This window comes from Littorina saxatilis, linkage group LG17, assembly GCF_037325665.1.
Source record: "Littorina saxatilis isolate snail1 linkage group LG17, US_GU_Lsax_2.0, whole genome shotgun sequence".
NCBI classification, from domain to species: Eukaryota; Metazoa; Mollusca; class Gastropoda; order Littorinimorpha; family Littorinidae; genus Littorina; species Littorina saxatilis.
This window is the reverse complement of record NC_090261.1, coordinates 40,129,259-40,145,733: the sequence shown is the minus strand read 5'-3', so window position 1 is coordinate 40,145,733 and position 16,475 is coordinate 40,129,259. Positions and strand designations below refer to the sequence as shown.

Here is a 16,475-nt window from a genome sequence, read left to right as displayed (position 1 = left end):
AGAGAGAGGAGTGTGTGCATTAGTGTGTGCATGTGAAAAGGTGAGAGAATGAGAGTGTGTGTTTGTGTGAACGAGAGAGAATGTGTATATAATAGGTGCTGTCCATACATGTATGTGAAAGATAGATTATGTTTGATTGTATGATAGAGTGTGTGAGGGTGCTTGCAAGAGAGAGAGAGTGGAAAGCTAAAGAGACATAAAAACTGTGTGTGTATGTGTGTGTGTGTGTTAATTACAGGGAGCAGGCTTGATATGGACTACAAACCAAAGCGGCCATATGTAAAAAAAAAAAAGACTGACTATGCATTCTTTCCTGGTATACACATACACTGTTCCCAATTAAATATTTTAAGAAACAAACTCTCGTTGCTTTTATTGAACACGTAGATGTATTTGAACTTAAATTGATTCACTTTAATGTGCATATTATAAGATGTTTGGTGGCTTGTTGACAGACCATCTTTTTTGTTGGTCCAAGGGGACCATATCGTCTTTTGTTTCATCTTTATCGGCCATGGCCGAAGGCCGCGGTTGATAAATATGAGACAAAAGGCGATATGCTCCCCGAGGACCAACAACAAAATGCTGGTCTGTCAACAAGCCACCAAACATCGTTTTTGTCATCATTTTGGTTGTGCAACAAAATGCACAATAACCCACAGGGAGACGAATTTTTAGAATCCAACTCTGGGCCACAAAGCATCGTCACAGAAGCTCAAGATAACACGTCAACCTTGTATGTGACGTCAAGCGTAGCTTGTTGACGCTTTTCTTCCAGTCTGAAAATGTGCAGAGCTGCGATCATACGTGTGAGTTCAGTAAGTGTTGATCAGCATATTTCTTTTCTTTTTAAGTGTTTATGACTTTTCGTTGTGGATTTTGCGATCACAGAGATAAGTTGCAAATTGACCGCGGTTATTATCAACATTGATTGGGTCTTTGAGAGTGAATGCTTACAATCGTTGTCCTCGGAAACACAAATCCAAAGCCGCGATGGTTCCACACATCAAACAATATCAGCCTGATTGGCTTTTACTTTGACAATCCACGTTTCACCTGAAAGCTCAAACCCATTCACCACCTCGATTTATTGCATGGGTAACATGAGATTTATTTCCCAGGTGTTTGTGAATGAAAACTCGTGAAAATGATGACAAATATAATTATATATACCCACAAGCTGTGACATTCACACACAACATATGTCAAGTTTTGTGAACACCTGATCCACATAAACAAACATTTCTTCGGCAGATCAAGGAGCAAGATTTGTCATTTGTTTCTTAAACTACAGGTAAGTACGACTGGACCGTCGGTTTCTAGTCTGCTGCGATTCTTATCTTCGTCGCTACTGTCAACAGGAACAAGCCTAAACACGTGTAGTTTGTTGACACCGGAATACGGTTAATGCACATGCGCAAAAGGGTTGACAGCGGTGACTTCAAACTTCCACTCGGCCACTGATCGCATTGAATTGTTTACAGTACACGATGATGGGTGTTCTGATTTTGCCTTCGTCAGCATTGTGGATAGATGAGACCGAATCTTGACAAAATTAAGTGCATAGAATGTGTTTGGGCCTTCTACAGACAGTAGGGTACTGATTATTCATCGCTGTGATTTCCAATTCCAGTCATGTTGAGACGCGTCTGAGAATCAGTTATCAAGTGTTTGTGTTTATTTTTATAATTTTAAGAGTACTCATTAACTTATACAGGAGGACAGAATCTCTTCAAAGACACAATGGAGCCTCTCGATTTAAACGCACACGCTCCCTACAAGTTTCGTGGGTCCGATTTTTATGTGACGATGGAAAGCAAGGGAGGCGACTCTTTGATGGTGGAAGTTGAAGACAGACTAACAGCTGACCAGTGGAGAGCTACCTTTGAATCCTCGTGTGAGTTTAGTGGAGTATCGATCAAGGGGTTATCTTCACAATAAGCCCCGTGAAAGTGATGTGACATATTGAAATAAAAGTGATTCATTCACTCAATCACTGATTCAGTCCAATCAGTGTGACCATGCACCTCTGAGACTGAGAGGGCTGATCTCATTTCTCTGTTCAGCCCATTTTTCTCACTGGCCTTGGTGATCTCGCATAAACTCCATACTCATGTCTGACTATCCCCCCCCCCCCCCCCCCCCCCCCCCCCCCCGGTACGGTTATTTCAGGGTGAAAAGCATGTCAGTTTCTTGTAAGTGAAGGAAATTCATTTGTGGTGAAATTCGATAGGTTTTAGTACGCAAAATACGATAACTTCAAAAATATGCATCAAGTGGTTACATCCCTTGAATGAGGGAAGGGAAAGATTTTGTGATGAAGTTTAAATACCATTTTGTGTGTGAAGGAATTAGACCCCATGAGTGTAAGGGGAGGGGGAATAGACATAATCAGTGTGTGGACTCGAGTTTATGCGAGATCAACAATGCAGCTGAGAAAAATCGGAGAAAAATGAGATGGTTACATCAGGCTTATAAATAACATCAAGAGATGGTCAATATATGGGGAGGGGGGGGAGGCTACAGAATGCCGTACACAATGTTTGCAGATCTATCAAAGTATCATTGATTAGGTTGTAAACTGTGTCTGTGCAACAACTAAACTTTATTTAAAGATATGATTGTACACTCACCTGTTAGTATTGATACTAATAGTATAAATTTTAACTACATTGAAAAAATAGCTGGAGAAGAAACACTGACAAATGACATTTGCATGATATTGATAATGTTTGTGAAGTTATGAATAATGATTATGAATCATTGAATGACTAGGATACCTGTAGGTCAAGTGTGTTGAGCAGAGCTTATTTGAAGGCAAACATTCATTAAAACAGCAGTTTAGGGTTCTAATTAGCAACAGTACCATTGCTAAGCAAAATATGTTTTTAAAAAATCAACAACATGGTGGTTGAGGAACTGATGAGTCAGTTATGGAGCCCCCAGGCTCGAGAACCAGCAGTCACGACTAGCTCTGTTTAGTTTAGTTTAGTTTAGTTTGTGGGGACATATGGTGTAGGCCGTAGGGCCCATAATCGTCCCATCGATATTTGTTGAACAAATAGAGGTTGCTTTATTTTGAGAATCTATAAGTTGTTACATTCTCCTTTAGTTTTAAGTTTAAATTTTAATCTAATCAAACCAGCAGTGTTGATTATGGTTGATCACACACAGTTTTACGTTTTCATTTGCAGATGTTGAAGATTTGACACACAAAACTGGCAACTTCAAGCAGTTTAATGTTTTTGTCAGCATGCTGGAGTCTGCAGTCTTACAAGTAAGTGCTGTAAAGTTTGTAGGTGTGTTTATTTTTTCTTTTGTGGTGGAAGAATTGTTTCAGTTTGGTTAATAAAATGATGTATGATTTATGAATCAAATAAATCAATGCAAGTTACCAACTCTAATTTTCATAATTTAGACTACAAAGTTGTTTGAATGGTTAGTCTGTTAGAGAATCTGACTGTATTGAAAAGATATATATATAATATGTTTAATTTGTGAAGGTTGATTCAGAGCAGTCTTACATTAAGTTGATTAACTGGGATGTATACCAAGATACAGTGCATGTGCTTATTGAACATAACATCTTTTATGCTTAAAAAGAAAATGGAAAGACTGGGACTTGGGATGGGTGAAAGCTATTGCATAATTTCTCAATTTACTGAATACATGTACAGATACAGGGTTTCATTTACTAGTGCACCTTGCGCCATTGGCGCATAACATCTCAAAATGTCCCATTGGAATTTCCTTCAGTGCGTCAAAGGGCGCACTGAGATTACGTACCACTGCGCCACCCCATGCACCCCTTTTCTCGGGAGTACAGTGTTCGAAAAGCCAAACAACTTGCAAGTTTGTGAAACGAGCTGTGTTTAGTATTCAACCAATCCTACTAACTATCTGTACGGGACCGATCTGTGCTTGCGCGTTTACCTCTGTGGAACTGTCAACACAAGCGATATCGATCGAAACACAGACCCACGTAAAAAAGCAATGTCCCTTTAAAATTTGGTTGAGGGGGACAAATGTCCCATTGTCTTTTTTTCCCAGGTTAAACCCTGCAGATAGATTATTATGAACCTACACATTAGCATTGACGCAGGAAAGAAGAATTACTATTTAAGTTAAAATGAAGTGTGATTATTGTAATCATTTATTCTAAATCAAATGTTCAAAAAGGTTAAAATGCACATTGTTTCTCAAAGTCTCACTTTCTGTTGGAACTTTTACTGTTTCAGAACAGCAACAGTGTATGTCTTGACCTTCTGACATACTCTGACCTTGAAGCTCTCCGCCACAAAAAGAATCGGGGCACAGAGGTCAAGTCCAGCATACCTGCACCTCGGTCGGGATCCAATACACTGCTGTCCAAGCGATATCTCATTCTAACATACACTGTCGAGTTTGACAGGTATGTGTTTGGTTATTTCAGTTCATGTTCACAATCACAGTACAGTCAAATGATTATTTACAAATAATCATGATAAACCATGCTAGTCAGGGTAAGAAACGAACCTGTATGCAAACAAAGATGCAAACAGACAAAAAAAAGCAAATCAACATTCAAGCAAATAAGCAGTCTGTATGTCTTGCGCTCAGTTCAACACTAGATATCTAATTAATTGTATGGCTATGAAAACCTTTAGATAATGTCATTTATAACAGTCAACAATCGAATAAACAAAAATACAAAAGGTTTGAAAACAGAAAAACAAACAAACTAACAAACAAGCACATAAGCAGTACTGAACACAGTTGAAAATAGATTCAGTGATCTGTATTGGACTGTCCTTTTTGACTCGCATGCGAAGCAAAAGTGAGTCTATGTACTCACCCGAGTCGTCCGTCCGTCCGTCCGTCCGTCCGTCCGTCCGTCCGGACGTCCGTCCGTCCGTCCGGAAAACTTTAACGTTGGATATTTCTTGGACACTATTCAGTCTATCAGTACCAAATTTGGCAAGATGGTGTATGATGACAAGGCCCCAAAAAACATACATAGCATCGTGACCTTGCTTCAAGGTCAAGGTCGCAGGGGCCATAAATGTTGCCTAAAAAACAGCTATTTTTCATATTTTTCCCATTTTCTCTGAAGTTTTTGAGATTCAATACCTCACCTATATATGATATATAGGGCAAAGTAAGCCCCATCTTTTGATACCAGTTTGGTTTACCTTGCTTCAAGGTCACAGGAGCTCTTCAAAGTTGGATTGTATACATATTTTGAAGTGACCTTGACCCTGAACTATGGAAGATAACTGTTTCAAACTTAAAAATTATGTGGGGCACATGTTATGCTTTCATCATAAGACACATTTGGTCACATATGATCAAGGTCAAGGTCACTTTGACCCTTATGAAATGTGACCAAAATAAGGTAGTGAACCACTAAAAGTGACCATATCTCATGGTAGAAAGAGCCAATAAGCACCATTGTACTTCCTATGTCTTGAATTAACAGCTTTGTGTTGCATGACCTTGGATGACCTTGACCTTGGGTCAAGGTCACATGTATTTTGGTAGGAAAAATGTGTAAAGCATGTGAGTCGTATGGGCTTTGCCCTTCTTGTTATGTAATATTCAGGTGTTGGTTGTGATGGTGGTAGCTTGAAAGATACAGTGTATATATTCTTTCTTCCAGACTTGATTTAAACAGTTTTTGTTTTTCTTGTTGTCAACTCAATGTCATTGACGAGGCGATATATTTTGTTTTCATGACAGAATTCACTATCCGTTGCCGTTGCCTTATGTTGGAAAACCAGATCCAAAAGCTTTGCAAGACACAATACGCCAGTTAAGAACTGAGAACAAAAAACTGAAGCAGTCAGTGAGTACAAGGATTTTCCTTTTGTCATGAATATATGTATGTGATTTAACATTGTAGTCTTGATCTTGTTCATACTCTTTTTACATTTAGTCAAGTTTTGACTAAATGTTTTAACATAGAGGGGGAATCGAGACGAGGGTCGTGGTGTATGTGTGTGTGTCTGTCTGTCTGTGCGTGTGTGTGTGTAGAGCGATTCAGACCAAACTACTGGACCGATCTTTATGAAATTTGACATGAGAGTTCCTGGGAATGACATCCCCGGACGTTTTTTTCTTTTTTTCGATAAATACTTTTGATGACGTCATATCCGGCTTTTTGTAAAAGTTGAGGCGGCACTGTCACACCCTCATTTTTCAATCAAATTGATTGAAATTTTTGTTAAGCAATCTTCGACGAAGGCCGGACTTTGGTATTGCATTTCAGCTTGGTGGCTTCAAAATTAATTAATGACTTTGGTCATTGAAAATCTGAAAATTGTAATAATTTTTTTTTTATATAAAACGATCCAAATTTACGTTCATCTTATTCTACATCATTTTCTGATTCCAAAAACATATAAATATGTTATATTTGGATTAAAAACAAGCTCTGAAAATTAAAAATATAAAAATTATGATCAAAATTAAATTTCCGAAATCGATTTAAAACCAATTTCATCTTATTCCTTGTCGGTTCCTGATTCCAAAAACATATAGATATGATATGTTTGGATTAAAAACACGCTCAGAAACGAAGAGAGGTACAGAAAAGCGTGCTATGCAGCACAGCGAAACCATTACCGCGCTGAACAGGCTCGTCAGTTTCACTCCGTTATGCACAAGCGGCGGACTACGATCATTGTGAAAAAATGCAGTGCGTTCAGTTTCATTCTGTGAGTTCCACAGCTTGACTAAATGTTGCAATTTCGTCTTACGCGACTTGTTTTACATTTAGTCAAAACTTGACTAAATGTTTTAACATAGAGGAGGAATCCAGACGAGGGTCGTGGTGTGTGTGTGTCTGTCTGTCTGTCTGTCTGTGCGTGTGTGTGTGTAGAGCGATTCAGACTAAACTACTGGACCTGGGGCGGGGATGTAGCTCAGTCGGTAGCGCGCTGGATTTGTATCCAGTTGGCCGCTGTCAGCGTGAGTTCGTCCCCACGTTCGGCGAGAGATTTATTTCTCAGAGTCAACTTTGTGTGCAGACTCTCCTCGGTGTCCGAACACCCCCGTGTGTACACGCAAGCACAAGACCAAGTGCACACAAAAAAGATCCTGTAATCCATGTCAGAGTTCGGTGGGTTATAGAAACACGAAAATACCCAGCATGCTTCCTCCGAAAGCGGCGTATGGCTGCCTAAATGGCGGGGTAAAAACGGTCATACACGTAAAAGCCGTGGGAGTTTCAGCCCATGAACGAACAAACAAACAAACAAACTGGACCGATCTTTATGAAATTTGACATGAGAGTTCCTGGGAATGATATCCCCGGACGTTTTTTTCTCGATAAGTACCTTTGATGACGTCATATCCGGCTTTTTGTAAAAGTTGAGACGGCACTGTCACACCCTCATTTTTCAATCAAATTGATTGAAATTTTGGCAAAGCAATCTTCGACAGAGGCCGGACTTTGGTATTGCATTTCAGCTTGGTGGCTTAAAAACGAATGAATGAGTTTGGTCATTAAAAATCGGAAACTTGTAATTAAAATTATTGTTTTATTAAACGATCCAAAAATAATTTCATCTTATTCTTCGTCATTTTCTGATTCCAAAAACATATACATATGTTATATTTGGATTACAAAGAAGCTCTGAAAATTAAAAATATGAAAATTATGATTAAAATTAATTTTCCGAAATCGATTTAAAAACAATTTCATCTTATTCCTTGTCGGTCCCTGATTCCAAAAACATATAGATATGATATGTTTGGATTAAAAACAAACTCAGTAAGCTAAAAAGAATAGAGATACAGAAAAGTGTGTTATCCTGCTTAGCGCGACCACTACCGCACTATTCTGCATGGCTTGTCGATTTCACTGCCTTTGCCACGAGCGGTGGACTGACGAAACTACGAGTATGTGGTCTTGGTGAAAAAAGCAGTGCGTTCAGTTTTATTCTGTGAGTTCGACAGCTTGACTAAATGTTGTTATTTCGCCCTACGCGACTTGTAGTAAATATTCCTGTGTGACTTTATCATAATTAATTTCAGAAATCTCTAAATTTGTCAAATGTTACCACTGATGGACCAACGGTAAGAATACAGTTTCTGATGTTAACAGTAATGCTGTGACTAAAGAGAGAGAGAGTCAGTTTCTGTGTGTGAGTGTGTTGGTCAGGCATGGGAATTGTCCGCCCATTTCCGCCGAATTATTTTTTTGTTCCGCCGAAAAGGCGAAAGTGTCCGCCGAAAAAATAAAGGGGGAAAGCACACAAAAAAAGCACCGGTTACTTTTGCCTTTGCGCAAAAGCCCGCGAAAACTGTCCGTACTTTGTTCACGCACTGCTACTGCCCGCCTCAGTTACTTGAACTTTTATGTTTGAAAGTAAACCAGATTGCACAGATTGTGTTGCAAGTTACATTTTCCTGTTTGTCTCAACAGATCAATTTTTTAACAAATTTAAACCATATAATACATGTATATATTTTTTCTCTTCAAAAAAGCAAAAATTGGTACTAAAAACTCTGATTCTAAAAACAGAATTTAATGGCAAACTTGGAGCTCAGATGACACCAGATTGCACCATCTGGGTTTTTTGGAGAATTTTTTTTCCGGACCCCCCTAGTAAAGCTAGGCGCTTTGCGCCGTCGACTTGATGCTTCACGTCTTCAGTTATAAATTTTCAGCCTTTTTTACAATTTTCAATGTTCATGCCTGGTTGGTTTTAGCACTTGATTTAGGACACATTACTATCGCATGATTTTTTGGTTTCAGGGTTTCACCGATTACAATTCAAGAGATTCTGAAAAACTACAAAAGGAGTAAGCATATTTTTGGAAGAAACTGTTTGATGAACAGTAATGGTGTTCTCTATTAGTATTAGTATACTGGTAATAGAGAAAGAGAGAGAAAAAGGTATACTATTAGTATACTGGTAATAATAGAGAAAGAGAGAGAAAAAGGTATACTATTAGTATACTGGTAATAGAGAAAGAGAGAGGAAAAGAGACAGAGAGCCAAAGAGAGATTATGTGTGTTCATGTCTTCTCTCTGCATGTGCATATATGTAATTAATTGTGTATGTGTGTAGGTCTTTTCACTACATGTCCGGCAATGCCTGAAGAGTATGAGCAGTACTTTGTGTGTGCATGCATTTGCGGTGTGTGTGTGTATGTGTGTGCTTGCATGTTTGGTGTGTGTGTGGGGCATATATATGTGTGTATTGTGAGTGCATATGTGTCTGTGCGCGTGGCGTTGTGGAATGATTCATACAGCCTTATTGATTATAAAACAAAACTTTCGTATACAGTTATAGACGCTTGCTGAAAGAAAAGGAGGAGCTGGAGGAGGAGTTTCTGCAGTTCCGTCGAGAGATGAAGAGCACAGCCTCTGGCAATTCAGCCAAGGAGATTCGAACCTTGAAGGCGGTAGTGCGCAACATGGAACAGGAGTTGATGAGAGAGAAGACGGAGCATCAGCGTGCAGCCAGCAAGAGGGGCCACGAGTATAGAGAACTTATAGAAGAGGTTAGCTTTTTAGTCTTTCTCCAGTCCACCCAGCTGGGAATGGGTGCTTATTATTGTTTATCGTCTCTTCAGCAGTTAATGCTTATCTAGACCGATGCAAGTTTTGAATCGGAAAGGGAAGCTGAAGGCAGTGTGGGAGAGGAGATGGGCTCGGCTGTCATAAAGTAGGCCCAAGAGTAGTTCATATCTTGCTCTCCTGCTACCGAAAATATTATGGGAGTTGGAACTACCTTCAACCTTTGCCTTTAGCTATCAAGCTTGACTTCAATTTTTTGATTTTACAATGTTCATGATCTGCAGAGCGTGTTAGCATGGCTTTCTTTCTGTTATATTTAAGGTAATTGTGAGCTTACCACACACAACAATAGCAACACATACAGTGCCCTGCAACAGTATTAAATACTCTCTCTTGTTCTGTTCTTTCTCTCAGGTGGAAGAGTTAAGGGCCTCAGAAAGGAATCTTCGTGTGCGTGTAAAAAGTCTGACCAATGAACTTGTAATGTACAAGAGGGGCAGACCATCCACAAGAACCTCCTCCAGAGATCGCCTCCCTTCTCTGGACAGATCCAATCAGCAGCGCAATAACTCAGGCACCAGGCAAAGGTCATTCTCCAGAGAGAGGTCTGCCGCTTACGCCAGACAGGTCAGGGAAAGATCCCTTTCCCACGATCGCCTCTACGCACAGACAAGACGGGACCGGTCATCCTCGCGAGATCGACCTTCTTCTGCACCAAACCGCAGCAGACGCTCGGAGTCCCCGGCATCGCTGAGGGGCAGCTTTAACAGTATACCACGCTCACCTTCCCCAGCTGGTGAGTGGATGTTTTTATTAGAAGAAAGAATTGAACTGAACGCAACAAGGCTGGGTAGAAACTATTGGCCTGTTGCAGATCTTAGACATCTTCCGGATGCTGAGTCACTTCCTGCACGTGGGGTGAAGGGTGGAAGAAGCTTGTTACAACATGTGTTGTCTCAATTTGTCAACACAGCCGCAACACTTCAGACAAATGCTCAGCCTTCAGTAAATGGGTAGAGGGGATTTCCAACATGCTGAAAGAAGAAGAAGTTTGGTTGAGAACAAATAAAATATCTGTGTTGGTCTTTCTTTAAAAAAGTGTTTTCAATTATAAGCAGGTGGCAGAACCAGACGGTTTGATCCTACAGATTACATCAAAGAGAAAGAACGGAAGAAACAGGAAGCCATTTTGAAGAAGTGAGTTTAAAGTTGTTTTTTAATTGTATCTTGTCATCACTCTATGCAATATACATGTGTTAAGTGTTTATGAGAAAAGGTATAACCATGATCTGTGTAGTTGACTGAAAATGTATGCACGGCCTATTTCAGCCAAACTCTGTATCTGTTTTGTGATGGGCAGATCGCTCTTGAAAAGATCAATCTTGGAATTTAAATGTCACCAATGATTCAGTCAAAAGATGTTCAAGGAAGACAGCAATTAAAGGCACACTTCTTCTAGTAAAAAAGCTTGGATCATCATCTGAGATCTGGCCAGGCGTTTATATCCCTCTACTTCTCTACTTTGTCACATATCAAGAACTAGATGAATACCCGCTTCGCCGGGTACCCGGCTTTGCTGGGAAGAAGTAGAGCCGAATACCCGGCTTTGCCGGGTGTACGCCGGCTTTGCCGGCGCACGAAGGAAGAGAGATAAACGCACAAAACACTGGAGAAGATAAGGAAGAGTTACTGGGAATGGATGTACAGAAAAACCATAAAAACCAAAATCGGTTCAGCGCTGCGCACTGAGAGCACATGTTCAAAATTTTCATCGACCAGATTGTGTCCGGGGTCTACCTGAATATGCCCACCAAATTTGAAGCAGATCCATCGAGAACTTTGGCCGTGCATGGCGAACAGACAGACAGACAGACACACACAAGCCGTATATAGATATAGATGAACAGCCCGGATTGTTCTCTGTGGACAGTGGGATTTTTTTTAACGAATTTAGTTTTTAAAAGCCACTAGTGGCTTTTGTTAAGAAATTAATACATCAACAACTTCAAACTCACCACAGCAAGCAGTCAGGGTGTTGAGTTTTGGTATGTGACCAAATGGAGGGGTGATTTTATTCCACGTTAAAGGCCTGGTCAGATCTGAGATGGTGAGCCGAACTGTTTTCACGAGAAGGACTGTGCTTTTATGATTAGAATATTAAAGCTTTAGTGTAAGCAAAGGCAGAAATCCATAACTCTGGAAACATTGGATGAAACAGAGTTGTGACAAACACACAAAAACGTGCACTTGTCTGTGTACATGTGTTCTGTAATTCTCTCTGAGCAGGTGTCGTGCAGCAGAAACACAAGAAACGATCTAGTGTCAAAATGTTTGTTTGATGGATTGGCTTATCTCTTTCAGAAAACGCCAAGCGCGATCCAGTATAAATAGGTCTGGAATGTCACAGAACTCAAGACCCTCACCTGGTAGCATTAATTCCAGCAGATATTCAGGTAATGCATGAGTTAGGAGTGCTGCAGAAACTTAGTTTGTATTGTACAATGAAGGAATGAAACATGGTACAAAATGCAATGCTCATCTTTTGGACATTTATGTTCTACTCTCTTTTGAAGTAAGATTCATTCTAACAAAAGAGTCCAGTTTTCATTGTTCTGAATTGAAACTGTTTTTATTTCTCTCAGAAAATTAAAGCTTCCATGTTCACTTGTGTCATTAGGAACTACTTCTTGCATGTGTGTGTGTGATGTTGTGTGTGTGTGATGTTGTGTGTGTGTGTGTGTGTGTGTGTGTGTGTGTGTGTTAGACGCTCTGTGTGTGTGTGATGCTCTGTGTGTGGTTTTTTTGTGTTTTTTTAGAATTTTACTTATTATTTACATTTCTGCTTCCTTTTTCAGCATACCTCAGAAGTCGCTCAAGAACATCCTCATGTAAGTACATGTAATATCAAACGAGTCTGTAGAAGCAGTATGTGAGCTTTTTAAAATGAGCTCCCTTATTCTTATCAAGGCCATACGTTGAAACAAGATATTGCCAGTTTTGCACAGTATTTCAAAGGTATAATAAAATTGGGTGTTTGTAGTGAAAACAATTTGGATGATCTTTAATAACCTGTAATGAAATTAGACTGTGTAAAGCAAAAGAGATGGTGAGTTATCAGTCTTATAATCTGCCTCAAATTGTGCTTCATTCCTTTAGTTCCACTTACAGATTCCAGGATATAAGAGATACAGTTGAACCCCCTTTTGACACCACCCACAAATCTGAGAAAATTTGAGAGGGGGTATTGAAACAAGGGTTATTTGACAGACATAATGAACAGAAAATTTGAAAAAGGGAGAGGTCTCAAATTGGAATCGGAAAAGGGTTTTCTTGTTTTTCACTGTGTATGACGATGAGGAAAGCTTTCATCGCGCAGGTTTTGATCCTCCTTAACTTCTTACAACAGATTAAAAAGAGGGGTGCATGTGTTATATTACATTATGTCATGCAGATGAACAGAAAATGGCATTCCTTGTTTCTTTCTGTGCAGTTGGCAGCCAAGGAGACTTGAGTGATGGTGGGTTGTCAGATGGATCTTACACTGGTAGACTTCAGTAAGTATTTGTTTCATTTGTTGACGTTTTTTGAAAGTGGGACACCTTTCCTTGACCTTTTTGTAGTCTTTTGATTTGATGGGAGTATTATTTTTCAGTTGCTTGTTGTATTTTTAAGCATTTCCTGCGGGTCGTGAGTGTTGAGTTATGCTTTGCAAAGCCTGACTTTTCTGGGTGCATGTTTTTACTTTGAAGTTAAATATGTGTGTGTGTGTGTGTGTGTGTGTGTGTGTGTGTGTGTGTGTGTGTGTGTGTGTGTGTGTGTGTGTGTGTGTGAAATATCCTGATTGAGCAGTTGCTTCTTCTAACTGAGCTAACTGTGTATGATGTATCTTTACAGAAACCACAACTCCAACAGCAAAACTAAAGAGAGTCCACAAGGGGTATGATCTTCTCATTCTTTTCCTAGTTCTTGTTAAACAGATTGTGTGTGTGTGTGTCTGTGTGTGTGTGTGTGTGCTTCTGTAGAATCATGTGTGTCTGTGTCTCCTTGTATCAGTACAAGTGTTTTACTATGAATAGACAAAGTGGTTGTTGTAGTTTTTTTAAAGTTTTTTTTGGGGGGTGTCTTAATTGTGCATTATTTTGGTGGTGTCGTAGTGTTTAAATACATGTGCAAATAACACAGAAAAACTGTTGTTTATGTAAGTTTGCATGTGTTTTACAGATAAATTCTTGTGTGCAGGCATCACGGGGAAAAGTGAACAGATCAGCAAGTGCAAGGAGTAAAGTATATCCTTTGGTGTTTGATTCATTTGGGTTTGAAAAGCGCATGACCCAAATTGTGTTAGTGAGCATGAATCAGGTTGTAAGTGTTTTGCTGAATGCCATTGTTGTTGTGTTTTTATGTTTCGGTTCAGGATTGTTGGCATGCAGATATTTGTTATAATCTTAATATGTTTTATTATTTTGGTTTTTTGGTTTGCATTTCCTCCCTTTCCATGGCTGAATCTTTTGGCCAAGATCAAAATGTAGTACATGTACATGCACCAGTTCTTATCTGTCTCCCTGTCTGTCTCCCCCCCCCCCCCCCCCCCATTCCCGTTACGTGCAGACACAGGGTGTGTTCATAAACGTGTGAGTGAAAGTAAATAAAATGTTGTACCCAAGTCCCTGATATGTTTAGGTAACACACTCACCAAGACTCGCTCAAACGTCTAGTTCATTTGAATAGTATGTGTAGAGATGATTACTTGAGGTCATTCATCATCTTTAGAGGTTGTGTGAACTATATGAAGTCATACTCATGGTTTCTGTCTGAACTTAACATGCTCGTTAGCATCATTTACACCTTAACCATTGGTACTCTGGCCAGTACGCCAGACTCAGAATTTGGAAAACAGCGGTCTGTGATAAACAAGGAGAATGAAGGTCCTGATAGTCCTGGTAAGTTGATCACCCAGAATCAGACTGGCACTACATGTAGTAAGCAGTGGGCAGAACGTGTAAAGGCAATGTATTTTTAAGTAATGTTTTGATTGGTTTTGAAGCCAATCCAAATTTATTTCCATCCCTCTACATGTCAGAAAATATTGTTGCCACAGTTGGTATTGAATTCATGCATGTGGACTGTTGCTGTATAAAATCAACATTACTCTCTTTTATGTTTGTCAGTTTTGGCTTAATCAAGGATTTGTGTGGGATAATACTAATACACAATGTACTAATATAGGATGTGTTATTTTCTTTGATCATTGTCCAGTACATGCATGTGTGATTATGATAATTTGTATCCTTCGTTTCCTTTTTAATTATAAAACAGATCACTGTAGCCATTTCACGTCTCTGTTTTTAATGCTATTAGTGCTGGCGATCTTCTTCTTTTTTTTAACTACTGGTACGGGTAGTTATTATTTCAAACAGACACTACATTTTAGACATGTCAGCTCTGGTATTTATTTATGGCCAAGTATTGATTTCAAACGTTTTGAATTGTTTCAGAGGACAGTGAGCTTTTCGATCGTTCCGCAGAAATAAGCGAGATCGATGAACGTCTGAACCGTTTGCAACAACTGATGAAGGCAACAATGCCCTAAAGTATATGGAGTCATTTGTCATCTTCTTCGACCCCAGCTCCTGCGTCTTGACATTCATAGCACAATGATGAAATCCTTTTTCTTTATGCATGGAATTGTTGTATCACAGAATCTATGTGATAATCATTCTTGCAATTGTATTCTGGTCAAATGAATTATTAGCACACAAGGATGGACCAAGCAAATTCAAACAAGTTTCTGTTAGGAAGTGTGCTGTTGGTTAATGTGCCCTACATTGCTGTTTGTTCTGTTTAGCCTCAATATTTCTTAATCTTTAGGGGTTTAATGTCACACGAAAGACACCAGGCATTCTGCCAATCATATAGAGTTAAATGCATTTTGTATGCACATGTAACATACGCAAGGGAATGACATGAAGTTTTGCATGTGCTGTATGACTGAGTGAATGTCTGGATGAATGAAAGTGTTTGGTGACGAAAAAATCTGAAATGAGTCGTGAATACAAAAATACATGGACACTAGCGTTTTATGGGAGGAAAGGTTGATGTTATAACCATGTCCTGTAGATAATGTGTATTATATGCTTACATAGATCTGTATTGTAGTGTACTCTGATTGAAGATTGTTATACATGCGCTGCCCCATTGTCTTGCATGTATCCTGTACATATTATCTCATTTAAGTAAGCACTTCTTCATGTATCATGCGCTTTTATGAGAGAAGGGGAGGGAGAGAAAGAGAGCGAGTGAGCAATTTGTAGACTGGACACCTATGTTTGTGTGATAGACTGGAATCTGTTGCTCCCACAGGATCTTCTGTATGATGTTAATTCTATCATCCAAGTCCTCTCAGTACATAGTGCACTAAAAACAATGAGAAAGGAAGAGTGAGTTTGGTCAAAGAACAAAAAAATGTAATGAATATTCACTCAGCAAAGTGCAACATTTGAGAAACATTGTTGAAATGACACTGGCTTCAGAAATTTAAGAAAAAATCTATTTAAAAAAAATAACATGACTAGTTTTTTCACCATAATTTACATGAAGGAAATACTATGGTTAACACACATAATTATCTGACTGTCATTGTGGCCTTTTTTGTGTGCTTTTTACATGATTTGTTTACCCCTCAGCATGATGAGATCGTTTCTTGCTAAACAGTTCCAGTGTACTATCATGTACATAAATGACTTACTCACTGTTTGTCTATTTTTTTATTATGTAGGTGCATGGGAATTTTAATTCTGTGTATTATTTACGCTTGTGCATTTATACACTGGAATATTGGACTGTATATATATATACATGGAAATGATGAATAAATTATTCTAACAAACATACAAAAGGTGATTTCAGAATGTGGCTGAACCATATCTCAAGTCATACATGCACACACACACACATAGGCTCACACACA

At 39.1% G+C, this 16,475-nt stretch overlaps 1 protein-coding gene across 4 annotated transcripts; it reads left to right on the top strand.

The window, feature by feature from the left end:
* The first annotated feature begins 1,422 nt into the window (after positions 1-1,422).
* Positions 1,423-16,403, top strand: LOC138952702 (centrosomal protein CCDC61-like). Of its 4 annotated transcripts, none has more exons than XM_070324401.1 (15): positions 1,423-1,897; positions 3,195-3,277; positions 4,239-4,411; positions 5,719-5,824; positions 8,741-8,787; positions 9,276-9,492; positions 9,923-10,304; positions 10,627-10,705; positions 11,870-11,961; positions 12,364-12,396; positions 12,999-13,062; positions 13,403-13,445; positions 13,748-13,794; positions 14,369-14,448; positions 15,004-16,403. In XM_070324401.1, the coding sequence occupies exons 1-15, from the start codon at positions 1,744-1,746 to the stop codon at positions 15,096-15,098; spliced, it is 1,695 nt and encodes a 564-aa protein (XP_070180502.1). In that variant the 5' UTR covers positions 1,423-1,743; the 3' UTR covers positions 15,099-16,403. The 4 variants fall into 4 exon arrangements, with proteins under 4 accessions (XP_070180502.1, XP_070180501.1, XP_070180503.1 ...); XM_070324400.1 differs by having other exon boundaries at positions 10,624-10,705; XM_070324402.1 differs by lacking the exon at positions 14,369-14,448 and having other exon boundaries at positions 10,624-10,705; positions 13,748-13,787.
* The last annotated feature ends 72 nt before the right edge of the window (positions 16,404-16,475 follow it).